The sequence below is a fragment of the Trachurus japonicus genome, chromosome 11, assembly GCF_045865225.1.
Source record: "Trachurus japonicus isolate A0001 chromosome 11, Traja_1.0".
NCBI classification, from domain to species: Eukaryota; Metazoa; Chordata; class Actinopteri; order Carangiformes; family Carangidae; genus Trachurus; species Trachurus japonicus.
The window spans coordinates 19,447,836-19,470,269 of NC_140917.1; the positions used below are offsets into that span (position 1 = coordinate 19,447,836).

At 41.0% G+C, this 22,434-nt stretch overlaps 2 protein-coding genes across 5 annotated transcripts; both read right to left on the reverse strand.

Annotated features, from left to right (window-relative positions):
- Nucleotides 1-368: 368 nt before the first annotated feature.
- On the reverse strand, nt 369-9,860 carry LOC146978679 (14-3-3 protein zeta/delta-like). Of its 3 annotated transcripts, none has more exons than XM_085791538.1 (6): nt 9,779-9,860; nt 7,302-7,600; nt 5,061-5,184; nt 3,249-3,412; nt 2,122-2,217; nt 369-1,927 (listed from the first exon to the last, which is right to left on the reverse strand). In XM_085791538.1, exons 2-6 carry the CDS (start codon nt 7,593-7,595, stop codon nt 1,853-1,855), a joined length of 753 nt encoding a protein of 250 aa, XP_085647664.1. In that variant the 5' UTR covers nt 7,596-7,600; nt 9,779-9,860; the 3' UTR covers nt 369-1,852. The 3 variants fall into 3 exon arrangements, with proteins under 3 accessions (XP_085647664.1, XP_085647662.1, XP_085647665.1); XM_085791536.1 differs by having other exon boundaries at nt 7,302-7,609; XM_085791539.1 differs by lacking the exon at nt 9,779-9,860 and adding an exon at nt 9,012-9,097 and having other exon boundaries at nt 7,302-7,609.
- A 3,282-nt stretch (nt 9,861-13,142) lies between these two features.
- Nucleotides 13,143-16,234, reverse strand: znf706 (zinc finger protein 706). 2 transcript variants are annotated; one of them, XM_085791541.1, is made up of 3 exons: nt 16,151-16,234; nt 14,288-14,433; nt 13,143-14,111 (listed from the first exon to the last, which is right to left on the reverse strand). In XM_085791541.1, exons 2-3 carry the CDS (start codon nt 14,420-14,422, stop codon nt 14,016-14,018), a joined length of 231 nt encoding a protein of 76 aa, XP_085647667.1. In that variant the 5' UTR covers nt 14,423-14,433; nt 16,151-16,234; the 3' UTR covers nt 13,143-14,015. The 2 variants fall into 2 exon arrangements, with proteins under 2 accessions (XP_085647667.1, XP_085647668.1); XM_085791542.1 differs by having other exon boundaries at nt 15,896-16,234.
- Nucleotides 16,235-22,434: the final 6,200 nt, after the last annotated feature.

Sequence of the window (22,434 nt, forward strand, 5' to 3'; positions counted from 1 at the left end):
ACATATCAGTCTGAACTTAAGAGATATTGTGGCTTTGAATCAATCACTGTTGTGACTCATGAAGGAATGAATTTCTGGCTGTGTGTGACTGGTGACATTCATATGCAGCCAATTCACTGACTGTCGATGTGACAGTCCTCATCACTTGAATACATTCACAGATCAGTGAGGATTTTTTTTTAATATGAGCAGCTTTAATATGACACATCTCCCAGCTGGCGTGGTTAATAGTGGCAGATTGGTCTGATGAACCGACAGTGGCCTGACGCAGATTCTCATTTATCATCAATATTGTAAAAATGTCAGTCCACATGTACAGAGACAGAGAAAGAAAAAAAACAAAAAACAAACACGCTGAGCACGGCACATTTCATTTTAATGTTTTAATTCCACTTACATGAAAGCACATAACCAAATAACGTACTCAGAGTGTAATTGCAAATTCCGATTCCTGCATCCCATCTTTCTTTTTTTAAAAACCAAGATACTGTAATTAGAAGAAACTGGCACTACTTTTGTGACTACTGAATGGCCATAACGCAGCTTTCTACCGAGTTACATTTTATAATCATGTTATATTTAGAATTATTTTAGTTCGTCTTCTCACAATGTACTTTCAAGGAAGGTATATGTTACTGTAAACCACCTGGTTCAAGCTAAATCCTAAACTGCCAGTTTCAAAGCACGCCTAAACCCTCACACCATACTACTGAGAACCACATACATTCCAGGAGTCAAATCAAGAGTCAAAGGGAATAAAATACACAAAAAGAAAATACAAAAAACACCTGAATAGAAAAAGAGTAGAAAGCCACATAAAAGCACATGGCAAAAGTATCTTCTGCACTGCTGAAAAGATAAAATATCAAAAGTTACAGTATCGCGCCATTATATCAAGTTGTTCACTTTATCTTAGGCTGTCTCTACCTTGTCATGTGGTATGGAAAAAAATCCGGGAAATCATAAGTCTACATACTTTCACAAAGAGTGAAAAGATGTCAGTAAAATGGAATGTAATCCTCTCAACAAAACTATCAACCAAGGTTTAACTAGTTTTCGCAAGTGGCCACTCATACAGAAAACTTTTCCTACACCTGAATGTACATCGAACCCACTGAGCCATGACACGTGTACCATCCATAAAAATCACTACCTGCTACACTGGACACAGACAGGACGGGATGAATACAAGCAATATGGTAATAGATCGTTACCAAGATAAATGCTGCCATCTATACAGTACAATCACTGCTAGTATCAGATGAGACCTATTATAGTTTAGTGAATTCAGATTGCTGTCACCACTTTAACAGTTGGCACGTTTCAAAGGGGTTTCGTAGACCCAAGTGTCACAAAGATTGAAAATGTTCAGTTCAAGTAAAAACATACAATTTATCAAAATTACAGTTAGAGGTTTTTTTGTTTGTGTTTTTCCTGCAACAGCAGCAGTTTGCTACAGAGAATAAGGTTAGAGAGAATGGGGCTGATTTGGATCTAAAGGAGGGATTTCATCTGGACCAAACCACGGACAAAAAAAAAACCAAACAAACAAAAAGAAACAATAAAATAAACATCCACTGTTTCACATAATGAGTAATGTCCAAAAAAACCAAACAAACAAATCAGAACAGGTCTATTCCATTCTTTTCTCTGTGGAGGTGCTCACACAATTAACACACATACTTCAATGTATCTGCACACACACACTGTACTTTACACATTGTGAGTGGAGTGTAAACATACATATCTGTGCATGTATGTGCACACACAACCACACACACAACTTAGGCTGGTGAGAGGTAAAAAATGTGTGTTTTTGTTTTATTTATTTTTTTTTATATTTCTCTGAAGTTCAGTTCTTCTCAGCTGCCTGCTCCGTCTCCTCTCCCTCACCCTCGCCCTCACCCTGGGCGTCTGACATCCACAGCTGCAATAAAAAAAAAGCACAGGATATCAGGATTGGTGCACGCTCAGAAAACCACTGCAACTTCGAAAAACTAAGTTAAGATTGACGAGTAATAATGTCAAAGTCAAACCAAACCAGTACAGACATGACGGACAGAAGAAAGGGAGAGAGTAAGGCACAGCAGACATGTGGGGACATTGAGTCAAGACACTCACTGTCAGATTGTCACGAAGCAGCTGCATGATCAAGGTGCTGTCTTTGTAGGAGTCACTGTTGAGGGAGTCCAGCATGGCGATGGCCTCATCAAAGGCCTGGAGGACACAGAGACAGACAGCCGTCAGTACTTCCACAAACAACACAGACTCCTAGAAGCACTTGTGTATTCACCAACAAGACATATCTAAATAAACCAAACAAACTCTGGACAATAACGAAGAGACAACAATGTGAATAAAAACTAACAGGTTCAGAGTTGGTCAGTGTAGCATGTCTTTTTGTCTGCTAACTCAGGAAGGAAGTGAATTTATCAGCGCAAAATGTGAAATATTAGACCCAAACATAAACATGGCTTAAATGGTTAACTTTTCCAACGCCTATAGACTTGGTAATACACAAATTCAATGTCCTGTTACAGTCAGAGAACTTGGGGGAAAAAAATGTGCTAAAAATGTTTTCCAGGTGTAATTAAAGCAAAAGTTAGACATTTTTCTTATTCACCTTAATACCATGAGTTAGTTAGTTATTTAAATATAAGGCTCTGCCTACAGGCCACAGGATCCACCAACCAGCACCTCTACAGCCTCTCATGTCTGGGACAGAGAGACCGATTAGGGAACTTCTCATCAAATGCTCAGCCAAAAAGTAAATAAACCTATTTCACAAGCTGGAATTTATTGTGTAGATGAGTAGTACTGTGATATTATCATACCATTTACATAGCCACTTCTAAGCAGTCAAATTTACTTTGCATTCACTTACAGTCCGGCCGCTGTTCAGCCGTCACTGTGTTTGCATTCACCTTATCTCAAGTTCCTGACTACACATGAACAGTGTCAGAAGCAGGGAAGCTCTCAATAAGCATCAACACCTCCATTTTTAAGTATTATGTGCATCATTTTGTGGAAGGAACCCCTCGAAAATGAGATGATTCACCTCAAGGGGCTATCCTGAATAAATAAATTCAAATTCAAATTCAAGTACAGTCAGACTACCAGAGCACTGCGCCCACTTAAAACCACTTATTAGACTTTTGACCACCTTCAGGACAACTCTTCATTTGAAAAGAACATATAGCAAACACAAAAATAAAGACGATGGTGAGATATAAACCATCAGCTCTTACCGTCTTAGCCAGTTGGCAGGCCTTGTCAGGAGAGTTGACGATCTCGTAGTAGAAGACGGAGAAGTTGAGAGCAAGGCCCAGGCGGATGGGATGTGTAGGCTGCATTTCTTTGTAGCTGATGTCCAAGGCCTTCTGGTAGGCTTCTTGTGAGCTATTGATAATGGCTACAAAAAGGAAAACAAGGCCAGTCAGGAAGCAGATATTCACTGCTCAGTGGAAGGGAAAAAAACACAAGGTTTCTTGGGGTTTGTTCATATTACTTTGTTAACTGCCCTAAATGAGACTACACTTTGCTGTGCGCCATCTGTGTGAGCATAATGGTGCATGTTACTGCTTTCCAGATCTTCCTTTGGCAATGAGAACCACTTTCTCTCAATATTTACACACATATTAAGGATGCAAAAACAAATTTCACAGCCTGCTATCTGCTCAATTACAGTTCGGCCCTGCCCATACCCAACTGTCTGGGAAGGCTGCAGTTTATGATTATTTTGATGATCATGTAATACACAGAATATTTTAATCATTTGATCAATAAAACATCAAACAAGAACTGCCATCACAATTTCCTTGACCAAGACCAAGACGATAAACAGCTGGAGCCCAATAATACTCAGTTTACTGTTAATAAGACAAAGGCAAATCTGGACAACAAAGAAGGTGGACTGATGTGAAAAACAGAGTAAAAAGATGCTGCATTTCAATAAATTTTCTGTAAATCATCATTTCAACAACAACTGTCCAGTACTGTTGTCCAAAACAGTTGTTTGCCAAGACCCACATTGGGCTGGAGCCAGTAGATTACAGTAAAAAAAACAAAAAAACCTCACTTCAGCCACCTGAATGACAAACAGCAAAGACAAGATAAAACCATATTTAATGAGTTTGTATAAATGTTTCTTTAAATGTATAAAAAGTTCTCCTCAAAGCCAAAGAAATATCACGCACCACATGTGCAGTAGTTTGGATAAACCCTCAGAGAAAGATAATACACTCCACAAGATCAACGTCTCCATAAAGAAAACCTCTCCCTGCTGATTTAGGCCGTTTCCTCTGCGCTTACTATCAACAGCCAAAAATCCAGACTGGAGAATTACAGCTCTGAGACTGAGGAAGCAAAAGGTGACACAAAGCCCAGAGGGGATTATTATGGATTTTACATGGAGATCTAACAGTCCCCTAAATTACATGGGATATTCATTGCAAATACGTAGCTGAGGAAAACAACATGACTCACAAAACAAGACAACCTGAAATTACGGGAGGAAAAAAAAAAAAACTCATCACCCTGGCAGTCTGGCTCGCCACACAGCCGCTGAAGAAACTCTAAAACCGCCTCCCGGCAACCAGTCGCAGCCAACACCCTTGTGCTGCCCCTGTTGCCATGGCAACCCAGCAGCAGTCCTTGCCTGTGTTTTCGGTTGACAGTTGTAGGTCAAGGACGGACGGACAGACAGGGGGAGGTGGTGTCAGCGCTCTGGCCACCAACACGACACGACACGACAACACCTGAAGCAAACCTGGTCCCATCGTCTTAGAGAGAGGGATTGTTGTTTGTTTCTAAGGCCCACAAATCGGCATCCGCCGTCACCGACAGATGTGTAACAAACCGTCACCATGGCAACAAAGACCCCATCACACAGCGGCATGTTTTTAGCAGTAGGTGGCACCATTAACTTTTTTTTGTGCGTTTCAACACGTCTTGCACACTGTTCATGAATACAAAGCAAAAAAATTGGTGCTGCTGTCTCATTTCTAGATAGATAGATAGATAGATAGATAGATAGATAGATAGATAGATACTTTACTCACCCTCCTTGTCCTCTCCAATGGCCACCTCCGCCAGGTAGCGGAAGTAGTCTCCCTTCATCTTCAGATAGAAGACTTTGCTGTCAGCAGGCGTAGCATTAGGGATCAGATGTTTGTCAAGCAGGTCCTGCAACAAATCAGAGTTTGAGCGTGAGTTGACATTACCACATAGCCATCTTGAGTGTGCAACCACAACCTTGAGATTGAATAGTCCCTATATTTAAGTGCCTCGTCATCATCTGCCCACTTCCTGCATTCCTTTACCATCACTGCCACCGTGAGTATCTAGGTCTTTCTTCACACATGTGCTACGTAACGTAAACCACCTATTCATTCATTCATTCTCTAAAAAAAGTTAGATTAAGAATGAAGGATGACGACATACAGCAGGTAGAGCAGCCGAACTACTTTTGCTTTGGTTTGTCTCCAGCAGATTAACAGGATATTGTCTGGTGTGATTTCAAAGAGTTTGGGTGACTTAAGCTTAATGTAGAATATGTCACACAAAAAAAAAGGTCTTTGGAAATGGGGAAAAAATACTGTTACATGTCTCACTGATACAGCATCTTGTTCAAAACTGTACAAGCTGTTCTGTAGGAATACAGTGAGTCTATGAAATGAACTGGGACAGAATGAGTGATGTGGTGGTGGAGCATGTTTGAAAGGGATGGAAATCTTTTGAAGGTTAAAAAAAAAAAACCTAGAGAAACCACCAAGGAATTCTCCTTTTGAATTCATCGGTCTGAAGAATAGTGGACAGTGAGTGTGTGAATACATGATGTCCAAACCAACCAAGTCCATCTGTAGCATTTTCACACATCTGGCGGGCCAGAGAGCCGTCATTTGCATAAAGAATGACTCTTTGACATCTCCTGCACACCAAGGCACAACATGGTCACACAACCACGCTACTATTTATGTATCTAACCATTCAAAACGCACCAGAAGTGTGAAGAGGGCAAACCAATATCTATAAAGACAGTGGTGTGGATTGTGGACGACCTGTGCCATAAAACCATAAAAAGGTGTCCAGTATCTCTTATACTTACAGCATTTGCATATGTAAACTGCCCCTAATAATGAAGGTTTACACTGTCCCTCTTACTCTCTTCAGTCCCGGCCACACACAGACACAGCCAACCAGTAGGGGTCACTAGCACAATGACAAGATCCCTCACTGGCCTCCCATTCACTCATTCATATTTAATGAAAACTTCTCAGCCAGCACCTACATGAGAGAAGCTCCACTGTGGACTGTGATGAAGAGACTCAACCTCCTGCCTAAAACCACCTCCTTCCACTTACAGGTAGGTGTCGGTGATATACAGAATATATTTGAATCTCAGCTGCAGAATGAGGCAGTGGCGCCTTTTTCTTCTGCAGCACATGATGTAAATGGAGAAAAAGACTCAGGGCACAAATATAATTGGAGGTTGATTCAAACTGGAATAACTTCTTGGTTCTACTATAAAGCTACAAATAGCGAGCCCTGTGGCTATAGATTTCTCCTCATTGAAACATTTGACATTTTAAGAACTAGGTGAGGTACTTTCTTTACCTACTGCACCTCTTCCTCCTGCCTTAAGATATCAACACGCAGGAACAGCCTGCTGGAGGATTAGTTAGTTATATTCTTCATATCATTATTTAATGCCTTTGTGCCTTTATACGCAGCCTATATATTTAACTTATATTTAACACATATTCGTTTTTCATGGACCCAAAATAAAAATAAAAGAAGAGAGATGGGATAACATCACTGTTTGTCTAGTTTTTCTAGTCCCACTTGCCAGTTAGTATCTCCTCAGGCATCAGACACAAGAGAATTCATTAGAGAATTATGGCAAAAATGTCTAATTGATTGGCAACCATAAAAACATTGCACCAAATGATTACACTTGCTTAAAAACACAAGAATTCTCAATAAAACACCTTATCAACTAGTTTGGCATGATCTCATATTATGACCCATGTATTTATTTTCAACTATACTCATTTTTTCCCAACTATTTATAAGTTATTGCCATTGTTGAGCATTAATCTCTAAAACTGAGCTGCATTTTGATTAGCATGACCGGCGTCAATAAAGCTTGATTCTTCAACTCCTCGCTAGCAAACAGCCATCACGTCCACATCACCAGAGTTTTTACCTGAACCCCTCTGTCTTCCCATCTCTCCACCTCAGTTTATGTAATCCCTCTCCTCGCTGCCTCCCCCTCTCCAGCACCTCTCTCTGCTTCTTACCAGGACTTCCTTGCAGATGTCGTTCAGCTCCTTCTCGATCTTCTCTCTGTACTCCTTGGCCAGCGCCGTCTTCCCGCTGTCATCAGACTTCTGCTCCATGCTAGACACCACCCGCCAGGAGGACCTCCGAGCCCCCACCACATTCTTGTAGGCGACAGAGAGCAGGTTGCGCTCCTCGTTGCTGAGCTCCGTGCCCTCCTCCGTAACAGCCTTCATGGCTGCGGCCATGTCATCGTAACGCTCAGCCTGCTCGGCCAGTTTGGCTTTCTGTACCTGCTCCTCCTTGTCTGCCATGGCTCCTGTGTGGGCTGAGGAAGGAAGGACAGAGGAGAGGGAGTTGGGAAGGACAAAACAAAGGGGACAGGGGGACGGATTAGAAAGACAGAGGAGAGAGAGTAGGGGGAGGGAAGGAACAAGGAGAGAAAGAGAGGAGCAACATGATGGGAAAGGGGGGAGGGATTTGATCATTTGAGTTCAAGAGGGACTACAGTGCTTGTAAACGTGCTGCCCTTCCTGCACAATATGATGATTTCATGATACAAAATGGCAATTAGTCTCAATTCCTCTTGATGACAAAAAGTGTAGGTCATATACATTCATCAGATATGGTATATTTTGGATAATCCTATCATCACAGCCAATGCTTGGGAACACTATAACATCTCTTGGGTGTGTACACACCAGCATTTTTAAGCACCTTTTTGGATTCCACCCAGCTTGGCTCATTTGCACCTGTTCCAGCATAGACATCTATTGGTACTTCAGTCTATTGGCATCTCAGTAATTTAGAAATACAAGACAGCGGCTTATTTTTTCTTCTTCAGTCATTGTCTCTCTTGACAGATTCATGTCAAGAGAGAAATCTGCAAAGTAGCATGACTGTCCTTGCCACATAAGGGCCACAACAGCAAAGATAGTTTGTTCAGGTTTCATCAGGAATGCAACTAATGATCCTAACTATTACTAATCCTATGACTGTAGTTCAAACAACATTATGCAACTAGAAATGCTGTGAAATAATGACTAATGGAGACTACTGATCTAACGTCAACTTAATGTTGACAAGATAATCATCAGATTATTTCCTCTCAGAATGCATTGGTTACTTGGTCTTTGTCATTAAACGCCACACAAACGCAAGACTCAATAATATACAAGATGTTAAAAATCAAATCATGTCTTAGTCGAAAAATACCAAAGCATTCTGTTAACTATAGTTTGACTGTAGACCAGGAAACCTCACGTTGACGTAGCTGGGACCTCTGAATGTTTGGCATTTTTTTGCCTTAAAATAATTCATACATATCATTTAACAAAATATTTGCAGATAAGCTTTACATTTTCTAACATTACACCAGAGAACAATACAGCACAAATGATTAACTCCACAAAATACTCACTATTCATTTTCAGTAATTTTTTCCCCCAAATCTGACCTATACACCAGTTTATATGCAGGACAGAAAAGCTAATCCAACCAAAACACACCATTAGAGTAATGCAGGTGAGGAAAAAACAACCAATACGGTCAATATAGTCAATATTGATCCTTTTGTGATTACACACTGCTGACACCCTGCTTCCTAGCTGATATATCTAGATTTTTTCAACAATTCAACCCTCCCACATCTCAGTGTACCCTACTGCAGGACTGTTGCGGTGCATAAACTGAACTATATCAAATTTTGCTAAATGGCTGCTTGAACAAACCTGGGACGAGTCCTTGAAGAAAACAGAGGGGGGAAGAGAAAGAAAATCACACAGTGACTGAGTCAGATTTACCAGAAACCCAGACACCTGCACCCTTCTGAGGAATGTCGGCCACCCAGTTTCACGTCTGTCTCTCTCTCTCTCACACACACACACACACACACACATACACAAGCGCGCACGTACACACACGCACACGCACACACACACACACACCTGCCCGACGAGCTCCAACTGGACGATAAGGATAAAAAAAAACGCACAAATGGTCTCCCTGTGAGATCTGCCTTTGATATTTCCGATGTTTAAATGGCTGATGCCGCCGCAGAAAGGCAGACGAGACCCGGGAACAGTGTCACCGAGTCGGTTAAACTGGAATGAAAGGAACCTCGCTTAGTTCACTCCACAGTGAACGCCCTTTTTCCGCTTCCCGGAAAACAAACCATGGCTTATAGGTTCAGGCGAGCGTTATGTGTTAATTTTAGTAGCTCCATTCACAAAAAGCTGATGTGGTTTAACCAGAAACCTGTACTCCAACACGGCCAGTGAAAAACAATAGCTGGGTTAAAGTGCAGTAGCGCTTCCCATTCAGCGAGCGAGCGCCGAACAATGACTGAGCAGCGGAGCATCACTGGCTTCCCCCTTTTACAGTCAGTAGCGACGATTCACGCTGGATTAAAAGCGCATCCAAAAGCACACAGAGCAAATTTAACGATTTCCTGTCGAACACAGCGCTGATCATCGGCAGTAAATAACCGTGAACTAACCTGTGAGTGTCGTTAGACGATGCTGTTCCTGATTCCCGGCCGCACAGCTGATGATCTCTCCCGCTCATCCACGGGGTTTCCCTCCAATCAAAGACTCAGCGGCAGGGTCGCACCGGGACGGATGACGTCAGAATCGTGTTGCTGGGGCAACCAAATGTACGGGCAGAAAATTTCAAAAGCCATGTAAACTGTAGACAGTGGACAGTTTTAAAGAGTTTATGAGATATATTTTATGAGTAACCTCACGTTATTCGATTTTTAATTTTGAAAACAAAGTAAATACATGACATCTTTTGTTTTTTAATTCCCCTAACTGTAAAAGTAATTGAAGCAAGTGTCTCTGAGTCTTGCTTGTTGTATGACTGCAGAAAAGTAGGTATAATATCCATTTGCCCAACAACGGCCACAAAGGCTCGTAGAAGATGTACTTGGCGAATTCCATCTTTGTGTAGAAAGAGTTATTATTTTACTGATTAGTAGTAGATGTCTTTAAAACATAAGGACCGAAAAGAGTACCGTATCAACAAAATAAAATCGTGCAAGACGTGCCATATAGACAAAATGGACACAGGGTCTAACCCGGAAGTGGTCTGATACACACACACACACACACACACACACACACACACACACGTATATCTATGCACACACACCATAGACTGTATGATGCTCTCTCTCTCTCTCTCTCTCTCTCTCTCTCTCTCTCTCTGTAGGCTACACTCCTAAATGCTGATTGCTGTCGGTTGCTATGGAAACTGTGGATGTAGGATACTCAATTCAGTTTCACAACATGTGAAAACAATTAAATGCAAAATTGCCATTCTCGACCATCCCCAGGAGGCCCATACACACAAAAAATGTACATTATAGCATGAAACCATGAGGGAACATTTGGTTTTATAAAAACGAATAACAGCAAATGGATTTATCATTCAAAATAAAATAAAAACTGTAACCCTACTATACCTCATTCACTTCTTAAATGCTGCTGATTTAATTGCATAAGTGGGAATATACAGTAATGACACCTCTAAGGAGAGGAATGTATCATGGCCCAGCTTTTTTCACATATAAAATGTTCATAATTTAACACAAAATGCATCAAAATTCCCCAGAAGTTTACCAAGTAATGTTACATGATGTTTTGACTTTGATCAGCCCTGCTGTAGTAGCTCTGCTGAGCCCTCTGAGAGATGACATCGTTTTTAACCCCGACCTTATCTGGGTTACCTTAAAATTTCAGTTTTAATAGTCCTCTCACTTTTGCAAAGACATGATACTTGGCTGCCTAACCCAGTTTTACAACAAATCAACATGCATCTCCTGAAGCCAGAGAACATTTGCACCCCACTAGGCTCATGGTGGTTCTTCCAGATGTTATGGCCTGTTCATCTAGTTCCACTAGTTTACAAATAGCCACAAATTAAACCTGGTATCATCACACATGATTAACCACATCAGTTGACGTGTCTTACTTAAGAAAAAAGAAAGAAAAAATCAATATGAAATTCTGTGTGAGTGTAAGAGGGCCAAACATAGGGGCATCAGGTGGGCACAGTATCAGACAGTGATCTGGACCCTGGCCACTGACATAATGCCCAACAGCCTTTCTTCACAGGGAAAGTGTCTGATGCCTGAGAAGATACTAACTGGCAAGTGGGACTAGAAAAACTAGATAAACAGTGATGTTATCCCATTCAAAACCATTCAGATATAGCTTCCAACACTTTTTTTTAAATCAACAAACAGCAGAGAGCAGATAAGGCAGCCACACATACATTATAGGCTACTTGAATAAAAAATGTTTCCCCTACAATGCTCTGCTAATGGAAAAATGCCCCAAACTCTGAGGGCTCCACCTAGTGTTTGCCCAGAAAATTAACTGAGGAAATAAAATGACAAAATAATACAAAAGAGGCACAATTACAGTAATAGTTATTTTGAAGCATGCCAGTAGATGGCAATGGGTTTCAGCTGGCCACTGATTGTTTTGGGCCTACAACACAACTGTACTATTGCCTTGGTGGTCCCTGGTCAGTGTAATTCAGTATAGTAGAGTTTGTGTTTCTAAAAATCAAAACGTATATAAACAATTGTCCACTGATTACATAAAGCCAAAAAAACCCAGTGTTACAGAATGCCATTATCACCAGTACAATGAGAGCAGATCATGGTTTGCAGCTGTTTTCATCTCCTCAAAAACTGAGATGTGGCCGGAAATAGATGATCTATAGCCGGTGGGAATATAATTAATTCCTTCACCTAATTAAGACAACTAATTTCATTTTGTGCAAGTGCTCCTCTTTTTCTTGTCAACCGTGGGCCTGGATTCAAACAAACAGGCCATAACACAGACAGACGAGATCTCACAGATGTGTGTGTGTGTGCGCGCGTGTGTGTATGAATGAACATATCTCGTGTTTTTTTCATTCACAAGGTTGCAGATGGGAAGGAAGGAGGTGGGTTATGTGTGAGAACACAGAGGAACAATGTGGGCTATGACTCATTCAGCTGAGCTGCTTGAGCCATAAAAAAAATAAAAAACAAAAAATGATTTAAATGTTACAAAGTTGATACGTTTTGTGGCTTTTAATGACTACTGTCTCTGACCTTACTGATACACGTGTCAGAGCTGGAGAAAAGGAAACAGTGGGAGTTTGTGATGAAAAGCTCTTTCTTGAATGAGTCCAGACAGGATTCATATCTTTTGTTAAATAGACAGAAAGTGCTGAGGTTTGACTCATTTCCTGTTGTTATGAGGCTTTCATGACAGTTGTCATCAGGTTCAACATCATGTCACTGACGTAACTATTTCAGTTTTAGCTCTGATGTTTTTGGTCATTGCTCCAAAGTTATATTTTACATGTCATCTTTTTCCTTCAGTTTCCCAATAAGTATTTGTGCGGAGCTTTCAAGGCAAAAACATACTCACAAATTCAGATTCGCAACCTTGTTACCTGCAAGATGTTTCAATTCTGTCCTTCTATCTGTCCGCAAGATTTTGCTAAGCCATGTTGACTATCACAAAACTCTCATTATCATTTTCGGCACATTCTGAGTGACAGCTTAAGTCCTAGGAGGGATTCACATTTACATAATGTGAAAAACAAACATTTATTTTTGCAAGTAGTCGATTTGGATGGAGAATATTTAACCATCAGGCTAACAAAACCTCAAAATCAAGAGCAGACAGGGTGTTTTAGGAGTCACACATACAGTATCAGTATCTGACAGGTCAAACAAAAAACTACTGTCTGGCCAGATACAGGATTCTTTCTAAATATCTACTGAAAGACACAATGTTTGCGTGGAATATTATCAGAGAAAACTATCAAAAGAAGCCATTCCAAGAAAAACGCAGATATACAACAAAGTAAAATTTAATAAAACGCTATAATACATCATTGGAGCATAAAATCATTTTCCAAGCATACAAATGTTGTGGACAAGCTCCCGTAAAGTTTTATTAACTTGCAATTCATGTAGCAGCTTGGAAATAGCTGGCGAAATTTCATATTTTTATGACCCCACATAAAATCATGATTAACTAGATGAGAGATTGCAGTACAACAGGGCAGACAGGGCTTGTGAAGGAACTGATATCAGGGAGAAAAAAAATCTCACTGCTGCCATTTTCCTCATTACTTAACACTCAAAGCCAAATATAAGTGAATTACTAATAAAACAGATGAGGTCACATTTGCGACAAACTATAAAGTCAAATTAAAACATTTTGTCTACATCCCATCCAATCCAAATCCATGCTTTGTAAGCAAACTGTGTGTTAACCTCATGTGGCATGCTGGCTGTAAAGGTTTTAATCAGATACTCAATCCTGTAAAGCTTCAGATAAAGAGGTACAAGAGCTAGCAGCAAGAAATATCCCTATGTGCACGACACATCGTGGGTGAGGAGGCGTTTGTTCAGAGAAACTGAGAGAATGAAGCCAGAACTTTTCATTCACCGCTTGGATCATAAAAGTCACCAGTGACCCAGAAAAAAAAAAACGAAAAAAAAAACACCATTTGGCCTTAGCCCCTCATGTATTTGAACACAAGCAAAAACAGGACTGGATGGGAGGAAGGATTGCGTCGAAGGCAACCTGGCCTGTTGAAGTCTAAACGAAGGTAACTGCTTCATGTTGTTTACATCAATTCATCCATTGCTGTCAGACTGAGACAAGTGCAGAGTAGGTGCAGGGCCTTGAAGAACTCGGTTAGGTGTCCTGGGTAGCTGCTTACGCCTCCACTCCCTCCAACTCAGGGGGCAGGGGAGATTTTGGATGCTTGCTCTCAAAGTGTTGCTTGAAGGTTTTTGGGTCGGGCATCTGGGACTAGAGAAGACAGCAACACATCGAACAAAAACAATGTTATAGTTTAAGGAAATGGAACAAAACTTTCATTTAGTTAAAAATAAAATTTCACTGTGGTCAAAAAACTTTACACAAGTCAAACAAGGGACCAAATAGCTCCAGAGATTAAAATTAAAAAGGTGAAGCTTCATACTCACCCGGCACACGGCGCAGGTGAACACTAGTGCCGCCTTAGCTGCCGTCTTTTGATCGTGACCTTTGGCTTTCTTCATTTCTGCCTGTTTCTTGGCATTTTTCTGCTGAGACTGGATCTTCTGATGCCCACGTGCCATGATGGCAAAGCCTAGAGACGGGGGATACAAGGACAGAGGGCTTAATGTTTACTGTTGTTGGACATATACTGCATGTGGTTTTTATTGTGTTTGGTACACACCTACTATACAAATATCTGTTAGTAAAAGCCTATTGTTAATCGTTTTGTTCTCACTGTAATGATACAATGATACCAAAGGCAAATTAGAGATGATAGACCATTATTAAGTACAGTGTACACAATTTCCATGACATCAGTCTTTATCAGGGACAATGCCAGGCTTTTCTTGGAGGCAGCTGAAGGTTTGATGGCTACAAGGCTCAAAACAAGAGCAAACAACTGCCAGGGTCAGGCAAATTAAACAAGATAACACTACAGTCTGGCCTCAACTGATATACAGGTGTTTCAGGTGAACAACAGTCAGCATGTGGTTCATTGTATGAGCACAGGAGTTGTGTCATTTCTGAAAGATATATTTAGGACAAGGGAATACAAACAACATCAGAACAGCTAAGCATTGTGGGTGGTCTTTATTGACTTATCTGGGCCATTACACTGAATGATCACAAAACCACCTTAAATAAAAACTGGTTCCAGGTTGGTTTTTTTAAACCAGCTGAGATAACAAACTTGTTTCTGGGAACAGGTCCAGGTTTTTTCTACAGTGTTATTGACATTTAGTGGGGGAGAAACAAGTTCTCCCTTGTCCTTATCAGGGATTTTAACAAGGAAACCTATTAATAAACTAGTTTCCCCTGCAGGACAAGCTCCACAGAAGACGCCACCCTCAGTAGGATGCCTCCTTTAGTTTAAGGCTGGTGTGGCTATTTGGCAAGATCTTCAATCCCGACTACAACTACAACTACAGGTGGAAACCATAGAAATGCAAGCTTATAAGTGTGGCCTGATTAAAATGAGCCATGACCCTTCAAATTTGATGCAGAGTACCAACATTATGTTGCATCTACTTTACAAAGCTTGTGCCATTATAGTTAAACTGTGCACAGACCTTCAACAATAAATGTCCAGTTATCCAAGTTTCACCACTCTGATTGAACCTCAGTTTGTGCCCCTGCAGGTGTTGGGGCTGGAGGAAGTTGCCCACTTTGCTGTTGCTAATCTAGCCTTGCTTACTAGCGACTTCTATAAATAGTATGCGGAGTAGCCAGATATTAATTTAGTGTTGTTAACCAGTGTTGGTTTATCTTAGGAGAAAACTGCTAAGCCTGTTAAGCACCCTGCATGTTGACCCCCCTGTCAACACCATATGCTATTAAAATGATTTAAATAAACTCCTCGGTGATTGCGAAATCCAATGCAATATGATAATTTTGGTGATGTAATACTTCACGTGTGGGGTCGTTGAAAATACAGACGAGTTAGCAACGTTAGCAGTGAAGTGTTTTCTGTCTCGTATGCTCACATCGTGTTGACCTTTTCGTTTACAGTCATAGTGATAGGCACTTTCTTACAAACACCGCACCTGACTCACTGTCATCGAAGCGACGCTCGACTGGTTTGTCCTGCTTTAATTCAGCAGTTTATTCGGAGCTGAACTTCAAATCATCAGTTGTAACGTGGGTTAGCCTGCATGCTAACTAGCTTCCTCCGGTCGGTAACGTTAGCGTTAGCTAGCCGGCTAACAGACTTCATGAGAACTTCCTTCGGCTTGAGGCGAACTAACGATATGTTGCCGATTTTTAAATGCTATATACATATACATATATGAAAGGACAGCAAGTCTTACCTCTTAAAAATACGAATACGTGTTGTTTGCTGGGTGCCCACACTCAAATGTGACAGCTGCACAGTTCACAGAGAACCGATGGCTAACGCTGCGTTTAGAGGCACTCGTAAAATGCAGCTTCAAAACTAATAAACAGCGTCTTGGGTTAAAACAAAACTGATGCTTTCTTTCTTTTTTCTCTAAAATTTAACCATATTAAATGTTTAAACAAATATTATGCACATTGGGATCAGTGTACCGAATTGTGACTTTTGCAAAAGACAGAAAAACATAGATCACATATTAGTATCGAGATATATTTTCCGCTAATAACAGAAGTCAGTAAATGCACCGGAAGAGCAGGCTCATTGAAGCGGCCGGGCTGCAGGTACATGACATTGACAATGTTGCCCCCAAGCGGTAGAGTTTGGTCAGTGCATTGCCCCCATAAAACTGCAGGTTTACTTTATATCAGTTGGTTTTAACATTGAACAGTGGGATGCAGTTGTGTGCGCATGATATCTGCTGCACGGGGCTGGTAATGTTTAATTTTTCATTCAGAATTTATGGAGATGCTTTCAATTATCTACATAAACATGCTAAACATCATGGTTATGTTATGTCATGTTGTTTTATGTTTACACCTTTCACGTTTTCTTCTTACAGCATAGACACTGCCTTGCAAAATATGTCGAGATTTTTTCAATTATCTACATATTTGCACAACTTGCAGGAAAATAAGTTAAAGAACATGATTTAATTGTTCAATTTTAACTGTTATATATATATTTTTTTTTTTCAATAAACAATTAACATAAATTAACTTTTCAATCTGTGCTGTTGGTCAGAAAATTTGCTTTTGTTGAACTCTTTGCACCTCACCTGTTCCTGAGCAAATACATCACACAGGACCAAGACTCCCTGTGTCACCCATCAACACTGAGAGCTAACACTGGGGGGCAGGCATGGAGAAAGACTGTACACTTTCCATTTAAATAATGCAGTGAGCGTCTCAGTGGTGCCAACATCCACATAATGAGACCTCTAACACATAGCACAATCTTATATTGATATGCACCTAATACAATACTGTTGTACCTCTGTTTCTAATCACAGTTACACAAATACTGCAGCAGCATGGCCATAATGTGACCTCCATAATGTGGACTAAGTTGGATATTTATCTTTTGTATCTGTGACTGTGGTTAAGCCGTCAGGTGGGAACAGTGGAGCTGTTCACCTGTGCTCAGTATTTGACTAAATTCAGCTAATATGTAAATGCACTGCAGCTCCGGGTTCTCACATGATGGAAACTGAGGCCCATGTGTTATCAGAATAATACGTCTAAATACAGTATCAATCAGTGTATAGAGAAAATAGCTAAATCAAAAACTTTCTTTTCTCAGTGCCGAGATGCCTGAGTTAGGTGTCATGATTTTTCTTGAGAGAAATCTTATCATTGTGAGAAAAGTCTCCAGCCAGCCATTGTCCCCCCCCCCCCCCCCCCTCCCCCACCTCACCCCTCTCCACCTTCCTGCTGTTTTTTTTCTCATCATAAGAAAAGAGAGACAATCCTTTCAGTCTTTTGTGAAAGGGGGGGAAATATCTCTCAAGAGAGAAGGATGTGATTATGCTTTCAGAAAGGGGGCAAAAAGTAAAAGAAAGAAAGGGAGGGGGGTTTAACAAAAATGACAAAAGCCACACATTGCTCAAGTTCCCCCACCCTGGAGGTTGTTGTGCAGGGACTTGCTAGCTTAAGTTTGGGGTGGGGTTGTCCAGCCTTAGGGCCTGTGTGAAAGCAAATCTTCCAGGTGTCAGCTTTTCAATAGGAGAGGAGAATATTATCTGGTTGTCCATTGTGCGTATGAATAAGCAGGGGTTTGCCACCGACAGCCTGAGATATTTTTTTTCCACAATTTGGGTCTTTTTTCCTCCCGCCACAAGGGCTTTCAGGTTCACTCTCAGCTCAGCCAAGTTGTTGTTTTTTTCTTTCTTCTCTTACCGCCCTTCTCTAAGCTCCTCAGACTGCAGGTACTAGTTTCTAGTTTCTCACCAGAAAAACTGATGTAAGCTGCTTTTTAACTCAATGTCCATCATGTCTAACTCTGGAGAACAAAACTTCACACGGAGCGGGAGAAACAGTGGCTGTCGCTAGGGTTTAGTGTGTGACCTCTTTCTTACTCTGGAAGCTGTTGAGGAAGAGGAAGTTGGATTTCATCTTCCCTATTGGCCACTTCCTCTCTCTCAGCTAGCTACCCCTCCTCGTGCTTTCCCTTTCTTAAAAAAAAACAAACCAACAGGTTTTGCCACAGTCCACAGAACCACTGTGACATGCCTCAATGTTGCCAGACCAGTCGGCCCGTACACAAGCCACGGCGCAGTCACAACACAGGCACATGCTGGTGATAACTTTCACTGCTAAGGCTGGCTGGATTAACATAGAGCACACAGAGAGAGAGAGAGGGGGGGGGGGGGGGGGTTGTTGAAGCATATAATGGCAGTGTTTAGGGAAAGATAAAAGAAAAAAATTAAAAATTAAACCACCAGTATCACACAAATCTCAGCACTTGAACTCTCCTCAGAGGGAGAATAAGTTAAAAGAAAACTTAATAGCTAAGCTTAGTGCAGCCTCAGATTTTTGTGCAGCGTGTTGTGCAATGATGCAAATGCATGTGTTCATTGTCTCATTAAAAGTGACCCCTGGGAAACCACAAGGAATCACATCAAGAGGGCAAACCATGCCTTCAGGCTAGTGTATTTCTTATACTCACACAAACACACACACACACACACACACACACACACACACACACACACACACACACAGTGCAACTGAAGGAGAGCTGAGGTCTGGGGTCGGCCAGACAGAGGCTGATTGTGAAGGTGGTGACAGCGCTCAGTAACCTCACTAAACAGCAGCGGCTCTCTCTTGTGCCAAATGCAACTGTTATAGTGAATGGAGTTAAATATACAAGTTTTAACACAACTGTAATGAAATATCAGATTTTCCGGACCATTTCATCTGAACAGTCACCAGTTTAACCCTGTAGCTGCTGTGACGTCATTGTGTTTGTGCTGTAGCTCAACAGGAGAGAGGTTCAAGTAAAAAGTTAGTTATAAAGTTATATAAATAACAAATGCATATGAATAAAGAAATATGAATATGCTGTATATATATAGAGAGAGACATTTAAAAAAAAAATGGTGTGCCATTTTAGCAACATTTGAAACATTTAAAGTAGCCTACTATATGAATACAATGAACTAATTTAGATGAAATAATACAGAACTTAAAATCAAGTCCACTTTTAGATTTTGCTTTACGTAAGTTACTTGCTAGCATTTCTAAGACATCTCCATGACATCTCTATCCAGTGGTGAAGACCACAGATTATGGTTGAAACTCCAGAAAACAAATAATAAATGGGCACTGAGTCAATAAAGAAGTGCCCCAGTCAACATTAACATTCAAATAAAAACGTCCAAAGTACAATGCTAACAGTATATAATCTTTATACTGTATGGCTCTTCTTTTTGTGGGCCCTGACAGGTCGTGATGAGATGAGTTGAAGAGGAGCGGCACAGTTTGGGGCCAACTGCTTTAAAAGTATTTGATTGTATCAGTTCATTTCATGCACACAGACAGATGACAAGTCAGAGGAAAATGAAAGGGACCTGCACTCAAACAGGTAGACTGAAGACACCTAATCCTGGCCAAGTCCAGACAAGCTGCTTCTCCCCGCAAAAAAACTCCTGGTATGTAGGATACACCTTTCACCTCTCTCACCAGAGTGGGACACACACACACACACACACACAAACACACACACACAGATAAAGGTATTTATGGCTCTCGGCCCCTGGATTTCCAGCCTTGTCCTTACCTGCTTGTGGCAGCTTGTACAGTAGCCCTCACATTATTCCAGCTGTCTAACATGGCAGCAGACATTCCTGCAGGCAGAAGTCAGAGAGGGAGAGCTGCAGATAAGAGACAAGCTCATACAGTATATAACCATTATTTTTCATTAACGCAAGCAGAGCATGCCTCTCGCTTTATTTTTCTAGAGTGAAGTGACTCATTCATGAGCAGCGACAGATTTTGAGGCAACAGGCCTCTGGGCACATTCACTGTCAGCTCCGACCCCTCCTCCACCGAGACAACAGACACCTACACTGACAGAGACACCAAATGTTGTTGGTAATTTGTTTCTCTTTGTGGTAGTTTATGATTCTCTCTGGTAGTTTTGTGTCCACTCTTGGATATTTTTTTGTTTCTTTGTGGTAGTAGTCTTGTATCGGTTTTGTATTTTGTGACATCTCCTCAGGGTAATGTTGCATCTTTTTTGTGAGGTTTCCATCTCTTTGTCGTAGTTTCTTGTCTCTTTTTAGCCAGTTTTCTCCTCAATTATGCATCCCTTGTGTTAGTGCTGTATTTCTTCATGGTAGTTTAATATCCTTTTGTGGAAGTTTATTTGTCTCTGTGAAAGTTTTTTTTGTCTCTTTTTGGGATATTTTGCATCTCTGTGTTAGTTCTGTGTCCCTTTGTGGTAGTTTTAAATCTGTTTCCTGACTAACTTTTCAACAGCCTACATTAAACTGCTCTGGGCACACAAAAGTCAAGTCAGTGATCAGCCATCTTCATTGAAAAAAATTGAAAAGTGGTAAACGATGATTATGATTACAAATATGCTTGAAATTCATCCGCCACTCATTATCCCTTCACTATTTTCTACATTTGTTTATGCTCACTTTAAAGCAGATATCAGTGGCACGGCCGTTTCGGCTAATGCTGTGTTCAAGGCAGGCTTTTGAAACCGTAAGTTACAGCTTCAAGTCACAACTACGACTTGGTAGCGTTCCAGGTAACCCGTAGCTCGTGTTTTTACCGTCCTGTTGTCTGTGAAAGTTCCCTATAACGGCCACTCGTAACTTCCGACCCGTGAACTCGTACCAGATCGAACTGGTATGACTTCACAGGAAGGAAAAACACAAAGTACGAGTTTCCTTGAACGCACCATGAGTTAGCAGCCCCCGCCCTTGTCAGGCATCAATTGGTCCTCGTGCTACGTCACCACATTCACGCGCATCCCTTGGCTGCACACACAGCCCTTCATGCCGTTCTCTCCCCTCATTGGATAACACTTGTATCCCACAAGGAAAATTTTCTCCTCGGGTTACAGCAGAGCAGAGTGACGGAGAGACTCGTGTTTAGGCTGAAATACTTCATGTAAGTGATTGCTGACGGAAAATAGGACTATTTAGGACTTATATTAACAAAAACATTCCACTGATATCTGCTTTAAATTAAATCTTCTATATTTCCCGCTCTTTTGTCTCTCTTACTCATCTCTGTGTGTTGTCAGGAGAAAAGGCCCCACCTGTATTTATCTTGCCGTCCCATTTAAACACACTCAGACAGAGAAAGAGCTCAGCAAAGGCCCAGGTGCTCTGTAAAACAAATTAGACAAGGGAGGATGGTAGCGTTCATGCACAGGGCACGCAAACACAAGCATGGCATGCTAGTCTCACCCCCCCGCACATACACACACACACACACAAACTGTACACACACTGACGGTTAAACTGAATCTGAAACGTCATTTTTAAATTTCCATACAGGGGCGCCTGAGGGCAATCTTAAGCAAAAGGCCCCACATTTTGTCATGCAAACACTTTGACAGGACAGCAAACCAGTTTGGAAAACCAACCGTTCCAGACAAAATCCAACTGAGGGGAAGTTTATCTTGTCCTCTAAGTTTTAAAAAATCCTGTATGTATTTAAGCAAAAATAATAAACTAAAGTATATTCAAAGGAAGAGGTGAAAACCACCCTGAAAAAATAGACCCTCACATTAGTAGATTGTTAGTAATAATGCAACTATGCATAAATCTGAACAGTTGTGAAGAGGAAAGAAAAAATAACTTTATCATTCAATCTTTAAGATAGAACTGTTTTTAAAGAATACCTCATGCACATGCACATGCACACACACACATACATACATACACACACACACACTCACATACACATTGTTTGCTCTGACAGGGTAATCCCAAACACTGGGATCCCCTCATACAATGGCTTCATTAAGAGGACAATGGCATTGTGTCAGCTAATGACAGGGCTCCTCCCTGCCTTCTGTCTGCTCTGAGATTACTTGAAACACACACACAGGGTCATTATTTATCATTAGATTTAAGCGTGGAGAGAGGGTTGAATCGGGGGCGATTGGTGTCAGAAAACCTGAGGATGTGTGAGGTTGAGCAGCCAATAGCATTAGAGTCTTATGAAATAAATGTAATAA

Excerpts from the sequence above, each read along its gene's own strand:
- LOC146978679 (XM_085791538.1), bottom strand. The coding sequence starts at position 7,595 with ATGGCAGACAAGGAGGAGCAGGTACAGAAAGCCAAACTGGCCGAGCAG. Across the intron at positions 3,413-5,060 it reads CATTGGAGAGGACAAGGAGG|CCATTATCAATAGCTCACAA; the intron begins GTGAGTAAAGTA and ends TCCTTTTTGTAG. Across the intron at positions 1,928-2,121 it reads TGCTTCGTGACAATCTGACA|CTGTGGATGTCAGACGCCCA; the intron begins GTGAGTGTCTTG and ends TTTTTATTGCAG.
- znf706 (XM_085791541.1), bottom strand. The coding sequence starts at position 14,422 with ATGGCACGTGGGCATCAGAAGATCCAGTCTCAGCAGAAAAATGCCAAG. Across the intron at positions 14,112-14,287 it reads TCACCTGCGCCGTGTGCCGG|TCCCAGATGCCCGACCCAAA; the intron begins GTGAGTATGAAG and ends TGTCTTCTCTAG.